At 42.2% G+C, this 16,228-nt stretch overlaps 1 protein-coding gene across 1 annotated transcript in view; it reads left to right on the forward strand.

Moving 5' to 3' along the window:
* LRMDA (leucine rich melanocyte differentiation associated) overlaps positions 1-16,228 on the forward strand; it is a 1,214,945-nt gene that overhangs the window by 1,174,443 nt on the left and 24,274 nt on the right. Inside the window, exon 8 of the mRNA XM_066349607.1 lies at positions 15,325-15,406. Coding sequence (XP_066205704.1) covers positions 15,325-15,404 — 80 coding nt within the window. The 3' untranslated portion in view covers positions 15,405-15,406. The remainder of the gene's footprint in view (positions 1-15,324; positions 15,407-16,228) is intronic.

Here is a 16,228-nt window from a genome sequence, read left to right on the forward strand (position 1 = left end):
TTTCACTTCCAGGAGTTAAGAGGATATTCAAATAATGTTGATATTCCACCAGTACTTTTTGTTTGCTGCCTTCTGTTTTGGCATTTGCTTACTTGTTTAACCTTTCCTCTTCTGGTCCTTGGTTCCCCTTCTAATTCTAGGGCTTCTGTTAGTGCCAGCCCATCGCAGAGGGGTGATGGCCACTTTAAACTGAGCTCTGTAAATGTCAGGGAACCCCTTCCTCTTCTTCCCAGAGCCTCATTTCCGTGTGAAATTTCAAACACTTCACAGTCCTTGCTGCCACAAAAGGTTAATAGTTGTCTCTTTTGTACTACTCTAAATACGCACTTCCTACACGCAGTCTTTCAGGGCAAGTTGAGTGTAATTGCTAGATAATATAGTCATTCTTATTTTAAGTGATAGTGCTTTCATTGTTGTGGATGTTTCTACCTGCACATGTGTGTGCTTGTGTGTAGGCATGCCTGAGGGAGACCTCACTTGGGGGAGGCCACAGTCATCCCATAGGACTTTGCACATTTACACATTTGGATTTTAAACGTTGCTCCGCATCCCAAGCCTCTTAGGCGCTACAGATTATGTATAATAGATGACCTGCATTTACAGAGATGTGTGCTATACAGATGTAAATGTTATTATAGCTTTTATATTTTATGTTCTTGTTGAAAGATCATTTTGTCTTTGAATAATATAGCCGTTCAATTTTTTTGGAAAGGAGGGGGTTATCTTTAAAAGAGAATACGAAATGGGTATTGCACATCATATATTTCTTAAAAGTAATTTGGAATTTTAGGGTCTGGGATTGGGGCTGACTGATACACTGCCACAATGAGCTATAACCCCCGGAAAATAACAGCACCAGCGCAGGCCTGCATCTGTCCAACCTCATAATTCACTTTCACATTGGATTATGGATGTCTGCGTTCAGTGAGTCTATCTTCCCTTTAGGTATTATTTCAGCCCTTTGAGATAATAAGGAAAGTTTAATTGCGTTGTTAATTGATTTTTTGCACAACATTATTACCTTGATTGATTGCAGAGTTGATGAAAATGTTAGACACTGGCAGCGTGGAATATCAGCCCGGCAAGGAGTGGGAGCCTTGTGGAGAATAGATAACCTTGATGTTAAGAGCTATATCCTTCAGATATGTCTTCCCTTGACATATTGATGGCCCTTGAAAAGGGAAAAGCTGATTGTATGCAGAATGCAATCATTAAACCCACTTCAGCTTGCTGTTGATTAATTTGTTTTTTCCTGAAGGATCTAGTTATAGGGAAGGCCTCACTTGTACCAACAGCAGCCATTTTCTAGGCTTCAGACTGTGCTTAACCCTCTAAGGGAAGAGAAATACTGAGGCTGGTGTGGCTGAGTCGGGGAGATTATCTTATGGTGTTCGGAGTATGGGCTTGATGCTCACAGACATCCTTACCCTCAATAACACTCGATTTCCTCCGCTGTTGTATTTTCCACCCCAAATTCCAAGTCTTTCAAAATGCCAATGCCAAGGTGCCATTCACTGAGACCTAAGATAGAATGAAACAGAAACTTCAGGATGCCAGGAGGGTTTGTTTAACAGGTTTCCAGTGGTTTCTGGAGAAGACATAGCCATCAGGATTTTTTATTATACATTAAGCAAAATCTTGCGTAAACTTGCTCCCATGACCGGCAATGTTGGTTCTTATTAGTGTGTGTGTATATGTGATGTGTGTGTGTGTTTGTCTATGTGTTTTTGTGTATGTGAGGAGTGATAAGAAGGTATTTCTGCAGACAGTTTATTATATTTTTAGTTACCCCTTTCCCTGGCCCTATATAATTCTTTCCAAGAAACATTTATTGCTGTCATTGTTACTACTGTCCAGAGCCATTTTCGTGGTACCTAAAATCTGGTATTTTGATCAGCTGCTTGATTGATTAGACTTCTGCCCTGATTCCCTCTCCCAAACTCCCATCATATTCTCCATAGCTACCCAACCCTGGAAAGAGACTAAGAGGGCCAGCTTTATGGGAAAAGGAGTTGGGTTGGCCCACCATAGAAGAATGGGAGCTCACATACGTGCAGTAAGTCTAGAGAGCCTCCATATGAGAGAAGGACTGGCTTCCCCCTCCCCCTCTCCCATTCATGAAGCTTTCTGACTTCTTTTGCTCTCTTCTTCCCTTTCTGGCTATCCCCAGTATTCATTTAAACCAAATTTTAATTGTATAGCATTGTTGGAGGGCTACCAAGAGTTATGTCATCTTCCTGGAGCCCTGACCCCTCAGGAGGGGCCACGTAGGCTTCAGGGCAGAAGAGAAACAACTCACGACTCTTCCAATGCCACAGAGTCCCCTGTAGATGGAATATACGCTATGGTCTTAAGCAGTTTCTCCTCATTCAGCCTCACCTCCCCCTCCGTTTGGAGTCTTTCTTCTGCTGAACTAACGACTGGTGCTTAGGGAGTCTAATATCCACAGAGTCTTGGCCCTCAATTACCTTAATGGCTTATAATGAGATTTTGGCCAAGTAGCAGGTAGCAGGTTATTACTTCCTGCTCAGCGTGGGCAATGTCTACGCTGTTAATTTGTGTTGCTGAATGCTGCTCAGAGCTGGGCATCAAACTGTCAGAGCCAGATGTATTCTATTAGGTGCGAGGCTCACATTGGCTCATGGGCAATTTTTTTTTTCCAATATGGAGGCATGTTACCTCACCACAGGGTGAATCCTGACAAATTCAAGCCAGCCAAATAAAAGAGGTAATATTGCAAGCCATCAAAATAGTATGTTCAAGAGACAGATAACACCTGGTATCACCCACTGTCAACAACGTCTCTTTGACCTGGGCCATTCCATTGATAGGCAAAAAGAACCCTCTTAATATTACTGGAGAGACTCTGGTGCCTTCATTAAGTTTTAATAAACTTGACCCTAATGAAGGCCCTTATAATATGCTCTTCTACTATTTACTTTATCTTTACCCTGGGCAAAAAAAAAATGTATAAGAGGTTCATAGTTCTTTTATAAACTGCTTTCTCCTATTAATTCTTACTTAACCTAAAGTTTTGTTAGCATTAGCATATATATGTACTTTTCTTTTTCAATGCAGGCTAGAGGATGGGAGTTGAAGATGATGAAATAATGAAATATATATGGTATTTGGCAGTGAGATTTGCTAGTGCCCAAGAATTATTCTGTGCTTTCTGCAACAACAGATTGTGGGTGATTTTTTTGTAATGCAAACTTCTTTCAGTTAGATCATATATCAGTGGATTCCTTTTGTTTTCCTTTTAAAGAAAGCAATTTAGAGTGTCCTGGAATTAGAAAAGATTACTGTAATGTTAGTGCAGGAAAAGTTTGTTTTGGATTCTTACGAAGGGCAGATGGAGGCTGGACCGATGTGGCCGAGGAAGGACCCCCCCCCCACAGGGTTTCCGAGGAAGGACCCCCCCACACAGGGTTTCCGAGGAAGGACCCCCCCCACAGGGTTTCCGAGGAAGGACCCCCCCCCCCCACAGGGTTTCCGTTATGACAGACTCACTTGTCACTTGGTCTGCTTAATTTTATTTCAGAGGATCTGTTTTTTGTAGCTTGAAAAATTAAAGAAGAAGTAACTTGTCTTTACTTTCAGTGACTCTCTTGAGAAATTTTAGCTTGAAGAACCAAACAGAACTGTGGATGCTTTCCCTTCTGATGTGAGTTTTCTAATAGGAAGAGATCTGAAACCCAAAAGCAAATATCTGCTTGAGAGCAGAGCCAAAATTCCTACTCAAGCTCTGTAGGATTTGTCCATATAGAATTCTGTTATTTTACAGGGAGGCTAAAGACTTTCTGGGGAAATTTTTATGCAAGTTTTTTTTTTAAATCTTATACTTCATAAATTATGGTTTGCAGGTTCAAGTTTATTCTACTTATAAAAAAAATCTCTTTTTTTTCTGTTAAAATAATCCACACTTAATATAAACTTTCGTGTTTTTTGTTTTATATTAAAAAGATGGAGGAACCTTTTATTATCTCTATTTTTTTTATTTTAGCTACCACTTGTTTTCAGACTTCTGTTAGGGTGACAGCAAACCTCCTGTTTGTAAAACTCAGTTCACGAGGACCCTCAGTAACCAGATTTTTTATCTCTGAATGTGAGTGGTCTTGATTTTACAAGAATAAAAGTTAATGTTGAGTTCTATTTTTAAAAATGAAAAAAATAGTGAAGGCTTATTTAGGTCATCCTAGGACAGTGTTTCTTAATGTATGGTCCTCAATCAGCAACATCACTGTCACCTGGGAACTAGCAGAAATACAAATTCTTGGCCAGACTCAGACCCGCTAAATGAGGAACTCTGGGGATGGGACTCAGCCATCTGTCTTAACAAGCCTCCCAGGTGATTGTGGGAATGACAATTTGGATACCACTGTTGTGGGGACAACCATGCAACAACTCTACCTGTCAATGTCCCAGATGTATAGTAAACACTGGAGTACAGTGGAAGTACCCTAAGATCCTCTCATGTAGTCTAGAATAAAACCCAATTATTTGAGTACCTACATGCCTTGGACTCGTGAAGACCATGAATAGCTAGCTGTCATCTCCATCCTTTTGGAGCCCAAATAGTAAACAGCTCCCAACACCTTGAGAAACATTCTCAATGAGCAGTCTTCCTGTCTCCACTAAAACTTCCCAACTACATCATCCCAGTTACAAATACTCAAAGAAATGCTTACTTGTGGTCAGTATGATGAAGCACCTAGTAAGACAATGAAATTGACTTTGATATACACAATGTTTCATGTGTGAAAGAAGACTCAAGAGGGTTTCTAGTTAAACAAGAGTTGGCCCTGGCTGGGTAGCTCAGGGGATAGAGTGCCATTCCTGTACGTGGAGGTTGTGGGTTCAATCCCCAGTCAGGGCACATAAAAGCAACCAATGAGTGCATAACTAAATGGAATAACTAAGTGGAACAATAAATTGATGTGATCTCTCTCTCTCTCCTCTCTTTCTCTGTCAAATCAATGTGAAAAGAAATTTTAACAAAACAAAACATGAGTTAATTAATTAACTGGAACCCAACATTCTCCTAATGGCAAATCAGTCATGACTTATATAAAATATAAAGGAAGACTGTGTGAGGGCCACTTCACACTTCCTTCACTGAGCACTGGTTCTCCTCTCAGGTGCCGTGGAGGGCCACACCTGGACCAGCTCTCATCTCCCCGAACCCTTTTCTCTGATTGAATCTGCTCATTTATTTTAATTCTAGAGAATTCTAATTTAAAATGCTTAGAATGTCAAGCCTTTATTGCTGTTTAAAAAATAACGATATGCCTGAAACTTTTTATGCCCACAAGTATCTCTTTTTTCCTGAAGGGAGGTAGTCATTTGTTGCTCTAGTCTTGTATGCAATAATCACTGGCTCGTGTGCTGAATACCAGTGTCGATAACCAAATGAGGATACAACAGAAGCTGGAATTATTACTTTATCTTTATGGGAGTGGCTTCTGCCTCTCTCTTCTGATTAATCTGGGCCGGGTACTTTAAGAAAGAAGGCAATAGCTAAGGAGGTTTGGGCCTTAAAAGGAGGTAACTATGATTTGCGTGGATGGATTTCATGTACCTTTTATATATTTTATCTATTCAGTTTTTACTTTATTTTATTTTTATGGTTTTTGCTTGTTTGAATATCAAATGATGATTGGTAACTCCCATTGGGTGGCATACTTCTTTTTGGTCTTCCACAGTAAAGATGAGCTTTCTCTAAGAAATGCAGGAATCTTTTGTTTATTGGTTGGTGTGCTTCTTCCCACTTGGGCAGGTGACATACAAAAATCCCAAAGCCCTGAGCCTAGAAGATTCATTAGAGCAGTTGATGGTAAAGAAAATCAGTCCCTGCGATCGAGGCCAGAGAATACGAAAGGTGGGACATCTGGAAGCCCCATTCCCAGAAAGCCTTCAGCACGGATTGAACAAATGTGACATATTGATCATTACGGAACCTGTGATTGGTGACCAAAAGCACAATGTGGCTTTACCGGCCCTCCCTGAATAGTTGCCATTCTTTATTTTTTTAAAGAAAGCTGCTATTTTTTTCTAAATTCATGCTGCCCTCTAGTGGCGATGCTCCCGACCTCAGAGGGAAGGAGGAAAAGATGAATGTGACTATGATGGTGGGAATGGTGGAGGCAGTGGAGGGGTAAACTTTTCTCTTCCTTCTTTTCTCTCCTGTCTGAAAGATTTCTAAGTCCCTCAGTCAAACACTCAGAAAGGAAAATGAAGCCATACTTGACCACTGCCCAACTGAGTGACAGCCTGGTTTATGGTCATCTGTCAATGAGCTGCCCAGAAAGGAACTCACACACTTTATCTGACTTGCACCCCACCTCGTCATGCCCTTTGGAATCCGGCTCATCTCAAATCTGTTAGCCACCCCGCAAGAGTCCACTAACCCCGTGTACAACACAGAAACGAGGGAGACGGGAACACACACTCACACCAAATAAGCCCTGAAGTTTTAAGTTTCTCCTGGGGAAAGTAGGGAAGAGTCAGCATAAGTCAGGTTGTTGGTGATCTTTGATGTTTTGTCCTGCAGGCCATGTCCTAGAATTCAGAAACAGATGAACTAGAAAGATAGAGTTGGGTAGGTGTCGGGTCTCTTACTGTGGCCTTGGGGAAGCCACTCTAAACCTCATTTTCCTCCTCTGTACAATGAAGGATTTACTCAAAGTAACGGTCTTTCAATCCAGTGAGAATATTGATTATAGGTAAAGAAATACTTTTAAAGAAAAATTTTCCATTCTGTGTTGAAGCTCAAAGAGAAGTACAGCAAAATAATAAAGTATCCTTATAGGACTGTATAAATAAATTATTCTTTAGAGAGTCAGAGTACAAACTGTTTCTGGCTTCATTTTTAAATGGCACACACACACAGACATACACACACACACACACACACACACACACACACACACACACACACACACACAATGTAACCTGAGAAGAACAACCAAAATTGGGCTTGCAAAGATGATTTAGCAGTGTTTTCTTCGGGGGCAGGGGGCATACATGTTGTTGAAACAAGGAAATATTGATTGTGGCGTTTGATCTGATACTTACATGGTCCTGTATAGCTGAAATATAGCCTGTGTAGGGGTAAGAGCCTCTCATATTAATGGTGTTCCAGAAAGGGGGCACAGGAACCCACCTCAAACCTGGGATGTTTCATGTCAGTCTCTGCCTACCCACGCCACTGCCAATACAAAAATAAAAATTTTTTATACCATTGACATCTGAGGAAAAGCATGCTGACTGTTTCCTTTCCAGGTTTCATATAATGGAAATGTCCACTTCACTGCCAGGTAACTCTTAAATCTGTCAGCCTAATAGTTCCTAAATGTGGCAAGGACTTAGAATGGCCCGGTCAGGTCTGGGTAGGACCATGGATGACATCTGCAACCCGAGCATGGGGACCAGGACTCAAGGTGGGGCAGTGGGTCTGGTTACTAAGGATCCACGCAGAGGGACAACTTTTCCATCTACCACTCCAATTCCTGAGGGGGAAACTGGCCCTGCCTTCTGCCTCTTCTCCTCCCTTCCCTACCTCCTTCTCTTCTAAAATGACAGGTCTCGTTCCAGCCTCCCTGAGAGCCCACAGTGCGTTTTCCACAGGCTCTGGCTTGTCACACATCCACTTGTCTGCCCTTTTGCATGACTGTTTGCACTCTTTTCTTGCAGGGAGGCCACTTCTCAGTGTGTGTTCCTATCACCTTCAGCACAGATTGTGCCGAGATCCTTCCCCTGCTGACTGGCTTCCTTCCCCTGCTTGTCCTTCCTTACAAACATGCTGGTGAGACTGACAAAGCCCAGCATTTGTCTAAGCAGGTTTTATGATCTGTCCAGTCTCGGGGCAAAGTTCAACCTCCCATCAGGCCTTACAGGAGGGGACTGAGCTTTGGAGCCAAATGCCCTCTTTTCCAAGGGACACAGGGCCTGGATTTGTGTCATCTTTTTGCCAAGATATGGATGAATCCTCATTCTGGGTCAGGTGGCCCGGACTGTGTTTTGCAGACTGGTGCTTGGTAGAAAGCAACATGTCATAACCTCATGTGTCCCCAGTATTTGCCTTTGTCATTGCATACTCTCTGTGCTAAGAAATAAATAAAAACTACCTTTTAATTTATAATAAACATTGCTGGTAAATGTAATCAAGCTGAAATAAAACTGACAGCTAGTAAACCTGCATATAATGCCATTTATTATGGTGGAAAACTGACCGAGGTTCATATCTGATGATATTGAAAAGTGCACAAATTCATGAGAAGGAAATCGCCTTGGTAGAAATAATGAAAACAAAATAAAATTGAAATGAGATAAAATGACACATTTTATTGTTGAGTAAACTTTAATAGAGAACGCAAGTCGCCCCATCACAATTTAGATCTGCAAAATTGTACTTCAGTAAATGGGACTTTGTAAAATACATGCTCAAAGAAGTTTAGAAGGTAATAGGTAAAATTTGATATTTGGCAAATGCTGATTGTGGAATTTAACCTTAATGTAAAAAAAAGAAAAGGAATTGATCCTATTGAAAATAAATTTAATAAAATAAAAATGAAAATGTTAAAAATAGAATATGGTTTGAATTTAAAAACAAAGGAATTAACTTCGCTAAGTGGGGCTTGCTTTGAATAATGAATGTTTTCTGAAAGAAAAATTACCAGGATAGTTTACATGTTTAAAATTATAAGTTTCAAGCCAAAGCATCCTTGGGGTCAAAATGACAGAATTCAAATGTCCACACTTGCGAAATAGCGGAGTCAGAGTGGCAGAACCAGAGCACTCCTCGTGAGGTTGTTTTGTATAATTAAAGAGTTCGAAAGTGTGTGCTCATCTGAGAGACTGGGAAATGTCCCTCAGGCAGCACTGTTTGAAGTGGTCACTGTGATATTTAGCAAGGACAGTGTGCCCCATGGTCCATGAAGAAGACGTTGTGGGGATTTGCAAGCATTGTATGACCATCACATCTCATTCCAATCCAAGACGTGGATTATAAACTGAGACACTTGCCTGAAATCACACTCAGCTATATAGTTTGGGAAGGACGTTTCACTTTCTTCTGTCTTCCCTCCCTTCTCCCCCCAGTCAGGAGGTGAGCCTTTCCCTATATTATTCCAAGCCTGAAGCATCTCAGATGGGCCTGCATTGAGTGTGGGCTTGTTTCTCCTTGCACAAAAATGTTCCCAAGCATCCCCTTCTTTCAGACCTTTAAAGATCTCTCTGCTTTCGTGTTGCCTTAGGATTTAAGTAGCTTACGCTGAAGGAGTATGTTGTGGCAGGCGCCTGTAATTCTGCAGGCTCTGCTAAATCCTGCATGATTGCCTCGGCTGGGCTGATAGCACATCACACAGGCTGACCTCGGGGTACTGCTCCAGCCACTTCTCAAGATCATAAAACACGGTGTTTATTCCCTCCCAGTTCCCAGTTCACTCACAGCATGCACATAACAAAGAGCGAGGAATGTGCTTTCTGGGGATGTCCCTTCCTGTGTGTGATGTTTACAGCTCTTAAGGCTGGATGATAATGTTTCTCCAGCTCGTTTTTCTCCTTCCAGCCCAGACATTGGGATTACTTTGTTTTCATGCAAGAAAAGTATTCTGCAAAAAAATAAAAAAAATAACACAGAAAACAAAAATAATCCATGTTTAGGAACTGAAGCTATTGCCTTCTACTTACTTTTCTCCCTTCTTTAATAAGAAAAATATTTAATCCGTATTTTTAAAATATTTCAAATGTCTGTAGTCTTACCAGAGGAAAAGAATGAATGTCCAAAAGTTGAAATTCCTAACTTTGTGGATTTTATTTAAATTGTACATAGATGATGATTTTAATGGTATTAGTTTATCTATTCAACCTATATTTATGAAATACATTTTCTGTGTTAAGGACTGTTTCAGGCAATGGGTATTAGTCATTAGGCAGGCACGAGTATTGTAGAGGGGACATGTGAATGGGTATGTATAGTGTCACATGGGAGCATAGTTCTAGAACCTTCCACAGTGGATCAGAAAGACTCTCTGGATATCCTTTTCTCTCTGTCATTGGGTCCACACACCTCTTCACAACATTGTAATCACTTTTCTCAGAGCCAGGAAGAGTCTGGTTCCTTCCTTTCCTGACACAGACTGGAGAGCAGGAGCTCCCTGGGAAGGCCTTGTCCCTTGCCTGGTTTGTAGCATTTACTAATTACGAGCTCCTGCAACCACAGACAGATTAAAATCTGCTAGTCATTGCACAGCCACACTTACAAGCATTTGTGATAATAGAATTTAAAATGATGATTACCAGAACTAACATTAACGATGATAATAAAATTGATACGTTATTTTATAAATACAAATTTATTTGGTCCAACCTAGACTGCATCATCAAATAGGTGTTTATATTTGTGTGAGTAAAGACTTATTTTTTCACAATTAAAATGCAAATGGTAAATCACTTACTTTGACATTGAGTCTGTAGTTTTGTTGAATATAGAAGTCTGAGATTCAAGTCAAAGCTGGTGGGATATGGGCTGGTTAGTCCTAGTCTAGTTAGTGGTCATCACTTCCCGGCTCTGAGTATGAAAAGCAGGTTGCAGGAAAGTTAGTGGAAATTTTTTTGTTGGGGATTCTGAATTCCAGCAGAGCTCCCCTTCTCCATATTATGGGACTGTGGGCTGGATGGGTTTCAAAAGCTGACTTTGTCCAAATCAAATTTTTGATGAACTCACCATCGATTTGTCTCCTACATCAGACAATATTGGACCCGACATCCTCGTCTTCATGAGGGAAACACAGGGAAATATTAATTCATCTATTTCAAAACTAAAATGAACCTCAGAGATTATCTGGCCCTTTGCCCTCATTTTACAAACAAGGAAACCAGCCCAGTGAGAAGGGAGGTGTACACAGCCACATAACTGTGAGGGGCAGAGCTGGATTTAACTGCTGGTAGCTGCTGCCGCCGCCGCCGCCCCCCCCCCCCCCGGCCGCCCCGCCCCCGGCCCCCCCCCCCCCCCGCCCTCATTTCTTGTTCCTTATCAAATAGCCAGTAGAAATGCAACTGTAAGTGCAAGGCCATCCCAGAGACTGGGAGTCCTGGGTCTTTTTGGACTCAGCATGCCAATGCCAAGGCTTCCTCCCCAGGACACTTAGGGTTTTCCCCCAGCAAAGTCTCCAGTCCCCCAGTCCTGTTTGCAGCCAAGAAAAGAGGCTGATCCCACCCTGTCAGGAGGCTCCCAGGTCATAACTTAACCTGGGAAATGAGAGCACTCATTCCAGAGGGGGAAAACATTTAAAAGATAAAGGACCTCTTTAAAACAGATTCTTCCCCAAACATTTTTTTTTTCATTCTTATAGTTTTAAGAAGTTATGGTGATGGCAGAGCTGGCTACTTAAGAAAAATTAGGAGTCTCATTTGGCAGGAGAGGATTTCCCAGAGGACAGCACACTTTCATTTTTTTAGGGTTCCCAGAAGGAAACCACGCACAGACAGCTACATGTCAGCCTGATGCATGGCTAGCTTGTTTCACTTATTATGTTCAATTAATTTCTCCTCAGAGAATTAAAAACACTACCTATGGCATTAAATGCTGTTCCTCCTCCCGCCCCAAGATGCTGTGGTTGGAGGAGGTACACACAAGTGAATGCATCGCAGATGTACGTGGAAACCACTGCCCACTGAGTCACAACCAGTGGGTTCCCAGTTCCAGCCCGAGTGCCTCCCTGGCAAGATGTTCTTTGCAAGTAAACTGTTCCCTCTGTAATTTTTACACTTTATGTCAGTTGGCGTGACAGGAGAGGGAGGGCCATGGGGAGAGCAGAAAAGACAGACACACACTACCACCTCACTTAATTTACGAGCAGATCCTTTTCTTTGACAAATAACCTTTGTGATAAATAAAATGCTATGGCCAAATATGGGACTGTGCTTTCATTTTTTCTTTCTTGTTAATTTAATTAATTTATTTATTTAGCACAGAAGTTCCATTTGGGTGGGGGGAGGAGCAATCACTTCCCAACTCCGACCTTGGTCCTGTACAGTAGGAGTCTCAACAGAGGTGAGACCTGCTTAATTTACATAATTGTACGCGGGTCAAGTTTTGAGATTTCAGCCTTATTTTGACTGTCACTAGCCAGACCACTCTTCTCCCCAGAGGAGCACCAGGGGCTGGGTTTCACTTTCAGCTTCCGGCCCATCCCTGTTCTGTTCTGGAACAGCCTGTAGACTGCGTGCCTTCCTTAAAGGTTTCATTCAAGGTGACAGCGCCTCTCATGCTGGCACTCTGATCACCTCCAGTAGCCAGGATATCAGGCGGGACATGCGAGCTCGTCCTGCGAAGTCCAAATTCAGATTGACTGAGGTTATCCTTAGGCCCCTCGACCCCAGTGCTCTGACGGAAAAGGACTGCCAGGAACTTCCCAGCAACATCGAGCTTCGTAATGATGTCGGGGGAGAAATCCTCTGCGGGAGCTGGCAGAGAAGACCCCAAGTGATGGGGAGCGATGTCAGCTTTTGTTAGAGCCGCAGACGGCGTTGGAGTATCCTTGGCATCATATGGCATGGGTATCTCTGTCAGCATCTCTGGTTTCTGTCACCACACACAGTCATGGCCTGTCTCAAGCGCTGACAGCGTCTTTTCAGATCAGGTTATTGCCAGCACGGAGACCAGCCCTGCTCCCCACCACACAGCCCCTTTGTTTGAAGTCTACCCTCTTGTCATTAATGCACTTGATGTCTATTTAAATCTGACAGTGAGTGTGGTATCTGTTTTCCCGTCAGAGATCATTGACAATATTAATACCTCAGGTCCTTGCCCCGTGTTCCAAGCTCTGACACCTCACTGCAGTCTCCTGCATTCATCAAACAGCCCTCTCTCACCAGGATGTCTATAAACATTCTTGCTGCCCAGCCCAAAGGAAGAGGGCAGCCCTTAAAAAAGACTTTTATCAATGTCAACCGGAAAGGACTGGGGAGCTTGGCTCAGAGCACTGCACCTGCCTCCACATTAGGGCCCATGTTCCAGGAGGATACAGCCTCTGTCCAGGATGGCATCAGGTCCAGGGTAGACCTAGGCGAGATCTGGAGTTGAGGTTTACCGTGGAGAGAGGGTAAAGAAAAGAAATCCAATCCTGAATGCACTGGAAAGTTTACAGGAGAGAATGAAGGCACCCACGGGTGGGTGGTTGTGTGTGTGTGTGTGTCTCATTCTTCTGCTCAAGAGAAAGACTGTGCTCTTTATGATATCTGACAGCCCTATCCAGTTCTTTTTATAAAAATGCACACTGTCCTGGTACTGTAGAAAGAAATTAAGATCTCTCAGCCTCATTCTCCAGATTCTTGAGGGTATACCTGAATCAATTATGTTTAAGTAAGCCTTGTGGATTTCCAGAAACATCCGAGGCACTCCCGCCCAGTCCTGTAGGGGATGCTGTTCCCGGAACAGACTGTAACCAGCCAAGCTCACAGACAGGTTCCGGGCATTGGTGACAATGTTAGTCCAACCACAGGTGCTTTATAATTCAGCCCAATAAAGAGAACGGCTCAATGCCAACAGCCAAAAGAATCATTTAGGCCCAAGAAAGGATTCAGGAAGGCTTCATCCAAGCTCAGTTTTTCCAGGCACCGGACCAAAACTCAAAAACAGAAATTGAGGATGGAGGACCAAGGAAAAAGTATGGCCAAGGGGGAAGTGTGGTCCATAGCAATCTTGCTCTTGGGAACATGGCAGAAAATAGAAGTAATGAAAGCATGCCCAAGACCAGCCCAGAGGCCATGGCACAATATCATCCTCTCCCCGTCATCCCCTCTGAGATTCTGTGACCCCAGCGATGCCCAACTTTGTCCCAAGCCATTCAAACCTGGGAGCATCTGCCCTGTCTTTACATATATCTAAGAGTAATTTTTAATCCTTATTTAAGAATAAGCATGAAAGTTCTGCAGTGGAGAAATATGTCTAACATAGTCACAAGAATATTTACTACTTCGAACTTCTGACGTGAAAAGCCTGGAAAACTTCAGGTGCTAATTTATAACAAATGAGCAGTAGAAGGTGATTGCTGGTTTCCCCTTAAACTGATGGGGAGAAAAACTGTGCATATAGGTAGCTATTTTTTTTTGGATTTTTTTTTATTTAAATAAATTTTTATTAATGTTAATGGGGTGACATTAATAAATCAGGGTACATATATTCAAAGAAAACATGTCTAGGTTATCTTGTCATTCAATTATGTTGCATACCCATCACCCAAAGTCAGATTGTCCTCCGTCACCTTCTATCTAGTTTTCTTTGTGCCCCTCCCCCTCCCCCTAAAATAGGTAGCTATTTTTATAGGCCAATTTGTGGCTCATGAATTAATGTTTTGGGGACATTTTTTTGTTTTGTTTTTTCTAGTTGTGCACATATCAGAGACTCCAGTGATATTAGTAATAAGACAAGTCTGTGAAGGTGAATTTTAAAGCTTTCTAAAATAGAAGGAAAACATGGTGGCAAAAGGCAAATTGTAGTCATAAATACATACTTTCTTTGGAAAATGTATTTCTCTTTAATGATTCTACAAAGCTCTGATAATAACAATGGCAGGTGATTTTTTATGAATATTTAAAATAAATATTGAGTTGATTAAAAGGTTTGACTCTATTCTAAGGGTATTTTTCTTCCTACAATTCCCTTGAATGAAAGAAAAGCTGTATATGGAGTCAAATAATTATTTAAAATCAAACTGATGATGAAGATCAAATATATTCCAAGCGGAGAGCACAGTTCAGTGCACCTGTGAGCCGGTGCCCTTTCATGTCAGAGGCTCTCCCGACTTTCATGGGGCATTTTGTCAACACCACCACTTTGCCTTAATCATCCAATACATGCTCGATGCCTCCTGGGAATTGGAAATTTCTGTTTGGAAGTTAACAGTATTGATTCATGATAGAGGACTTGAAAATAGTCACATACTGGGAAGATTATTCCATGTCTTTTGCTTGGGCTCAGTCTATCTTTAAATTCCTAATTTTCTATGTTTAGAAACTGCTAAAGGAACCTGCGGAAAGGAGAGGGTTGTGCCTTATTTTGAGGAGTGATTGAGAGTGAAAAGTCTCTAAAATGTGGAAGAGACAGCACGTGGGGACCATGTTATTCATAGAAGCCCGGGCTCTGCTGACTTAATATTTGAACGCCAACTCTGAGAACAAGAAGGTGGGGTCCTTTCCTCTGGGGTGAAACCCTTTGCTGCCACCACTGGATCATGATTGTGTTGTGTTTTGGGTTTGCGACGCCTATTTGGCTCTTGCTAGAACTGTGGTTTGTAACAATGTGTTTCCTTTCATTTCCAGGTGTCCTGGGGAAGTGTCGTTATGTTTACTATGGGAAAAACTCGGAGGGCAACAGGTTTATCCGAGATGACCAGCTCTGAAGGCAAGTTCTATATGCTTTAGCCCATGTCATGAGAATTTAAGAAAAAAGGAAAAGCAAAAATAAAGAAAGTACCAAAGAAAAAACAATGGCCCACACTGCATCTCTGTGGGAAAGCTTTACCTTCAGCTTTGGTATCTTCCGCTGACTTTGACCAGCCTGTCAACATCATCTTTCTGCCTTAGACTGAGTGGTCACATCGAGATTGACATGATTGCCCTTAAGCAGGTCTCATCCACCAGGGTGACAGACAGCAGCGGCCACGCACCGGGGCTGACAGGATGAACACCATGATAGATTGCCTGGCCCCTCCACTGCTCGCAAGGGAGCAGAGGTCACACCTGGGGCCTCCCTGAGCATGCTCAGTGGCTGTAGTCAAGTGAGAGAGACTGTGTTTTCAGCTTGCCTATTAAGTAGAGAGCCTTCTGATACCATTGTGCTGCGGGTTTATTTTTAGTGATATAGTCAGTTTTGAGGAAGCCTACTCCTTTTTATTCATTTTAAATCTTAATCTCTTATGTTCTGCGTGTCCCCCTCCCCCCCACACCCCCATATTTTAGAATCCTTATCACAGGCAATGCATTTTGGGTTGCAGTTTTTCAAAGAGCAAATGGTATAAGTTCTCAGCCAGGCCATTCATTTATGGCCAGCATCATGTTATTACAATACCTGAATTGGAGTAAATAGCTTCCCCTAAATCTCTGACCATGAAAGCATGGATTTTATCCTGTTTTGTTTTTTTCTAAATTTATTTCTTGCCCTGAATACTAGGTCGTGTCAGGCATCTTTTCTAGCACCAGGTTCTGTACCAGGGACTTTTATTAT

The sequence above is a fragment of the Saccopteryx leptura genome, chromosome 9 (genome assembly GCF_036850995.1).
Source record: "Saccopteryx leptura isolate mSacLep1 chromosome 9, mSacLep1_pri_phased_curated, whole genome shotgun sequence".
NCBI classification, from domain to species: Eukaryota; Metazoa; Chordata; class Mammalia; order Chiroptera; family Emballonuridae; genus Saccopteryx; species Saccopteryx leptura.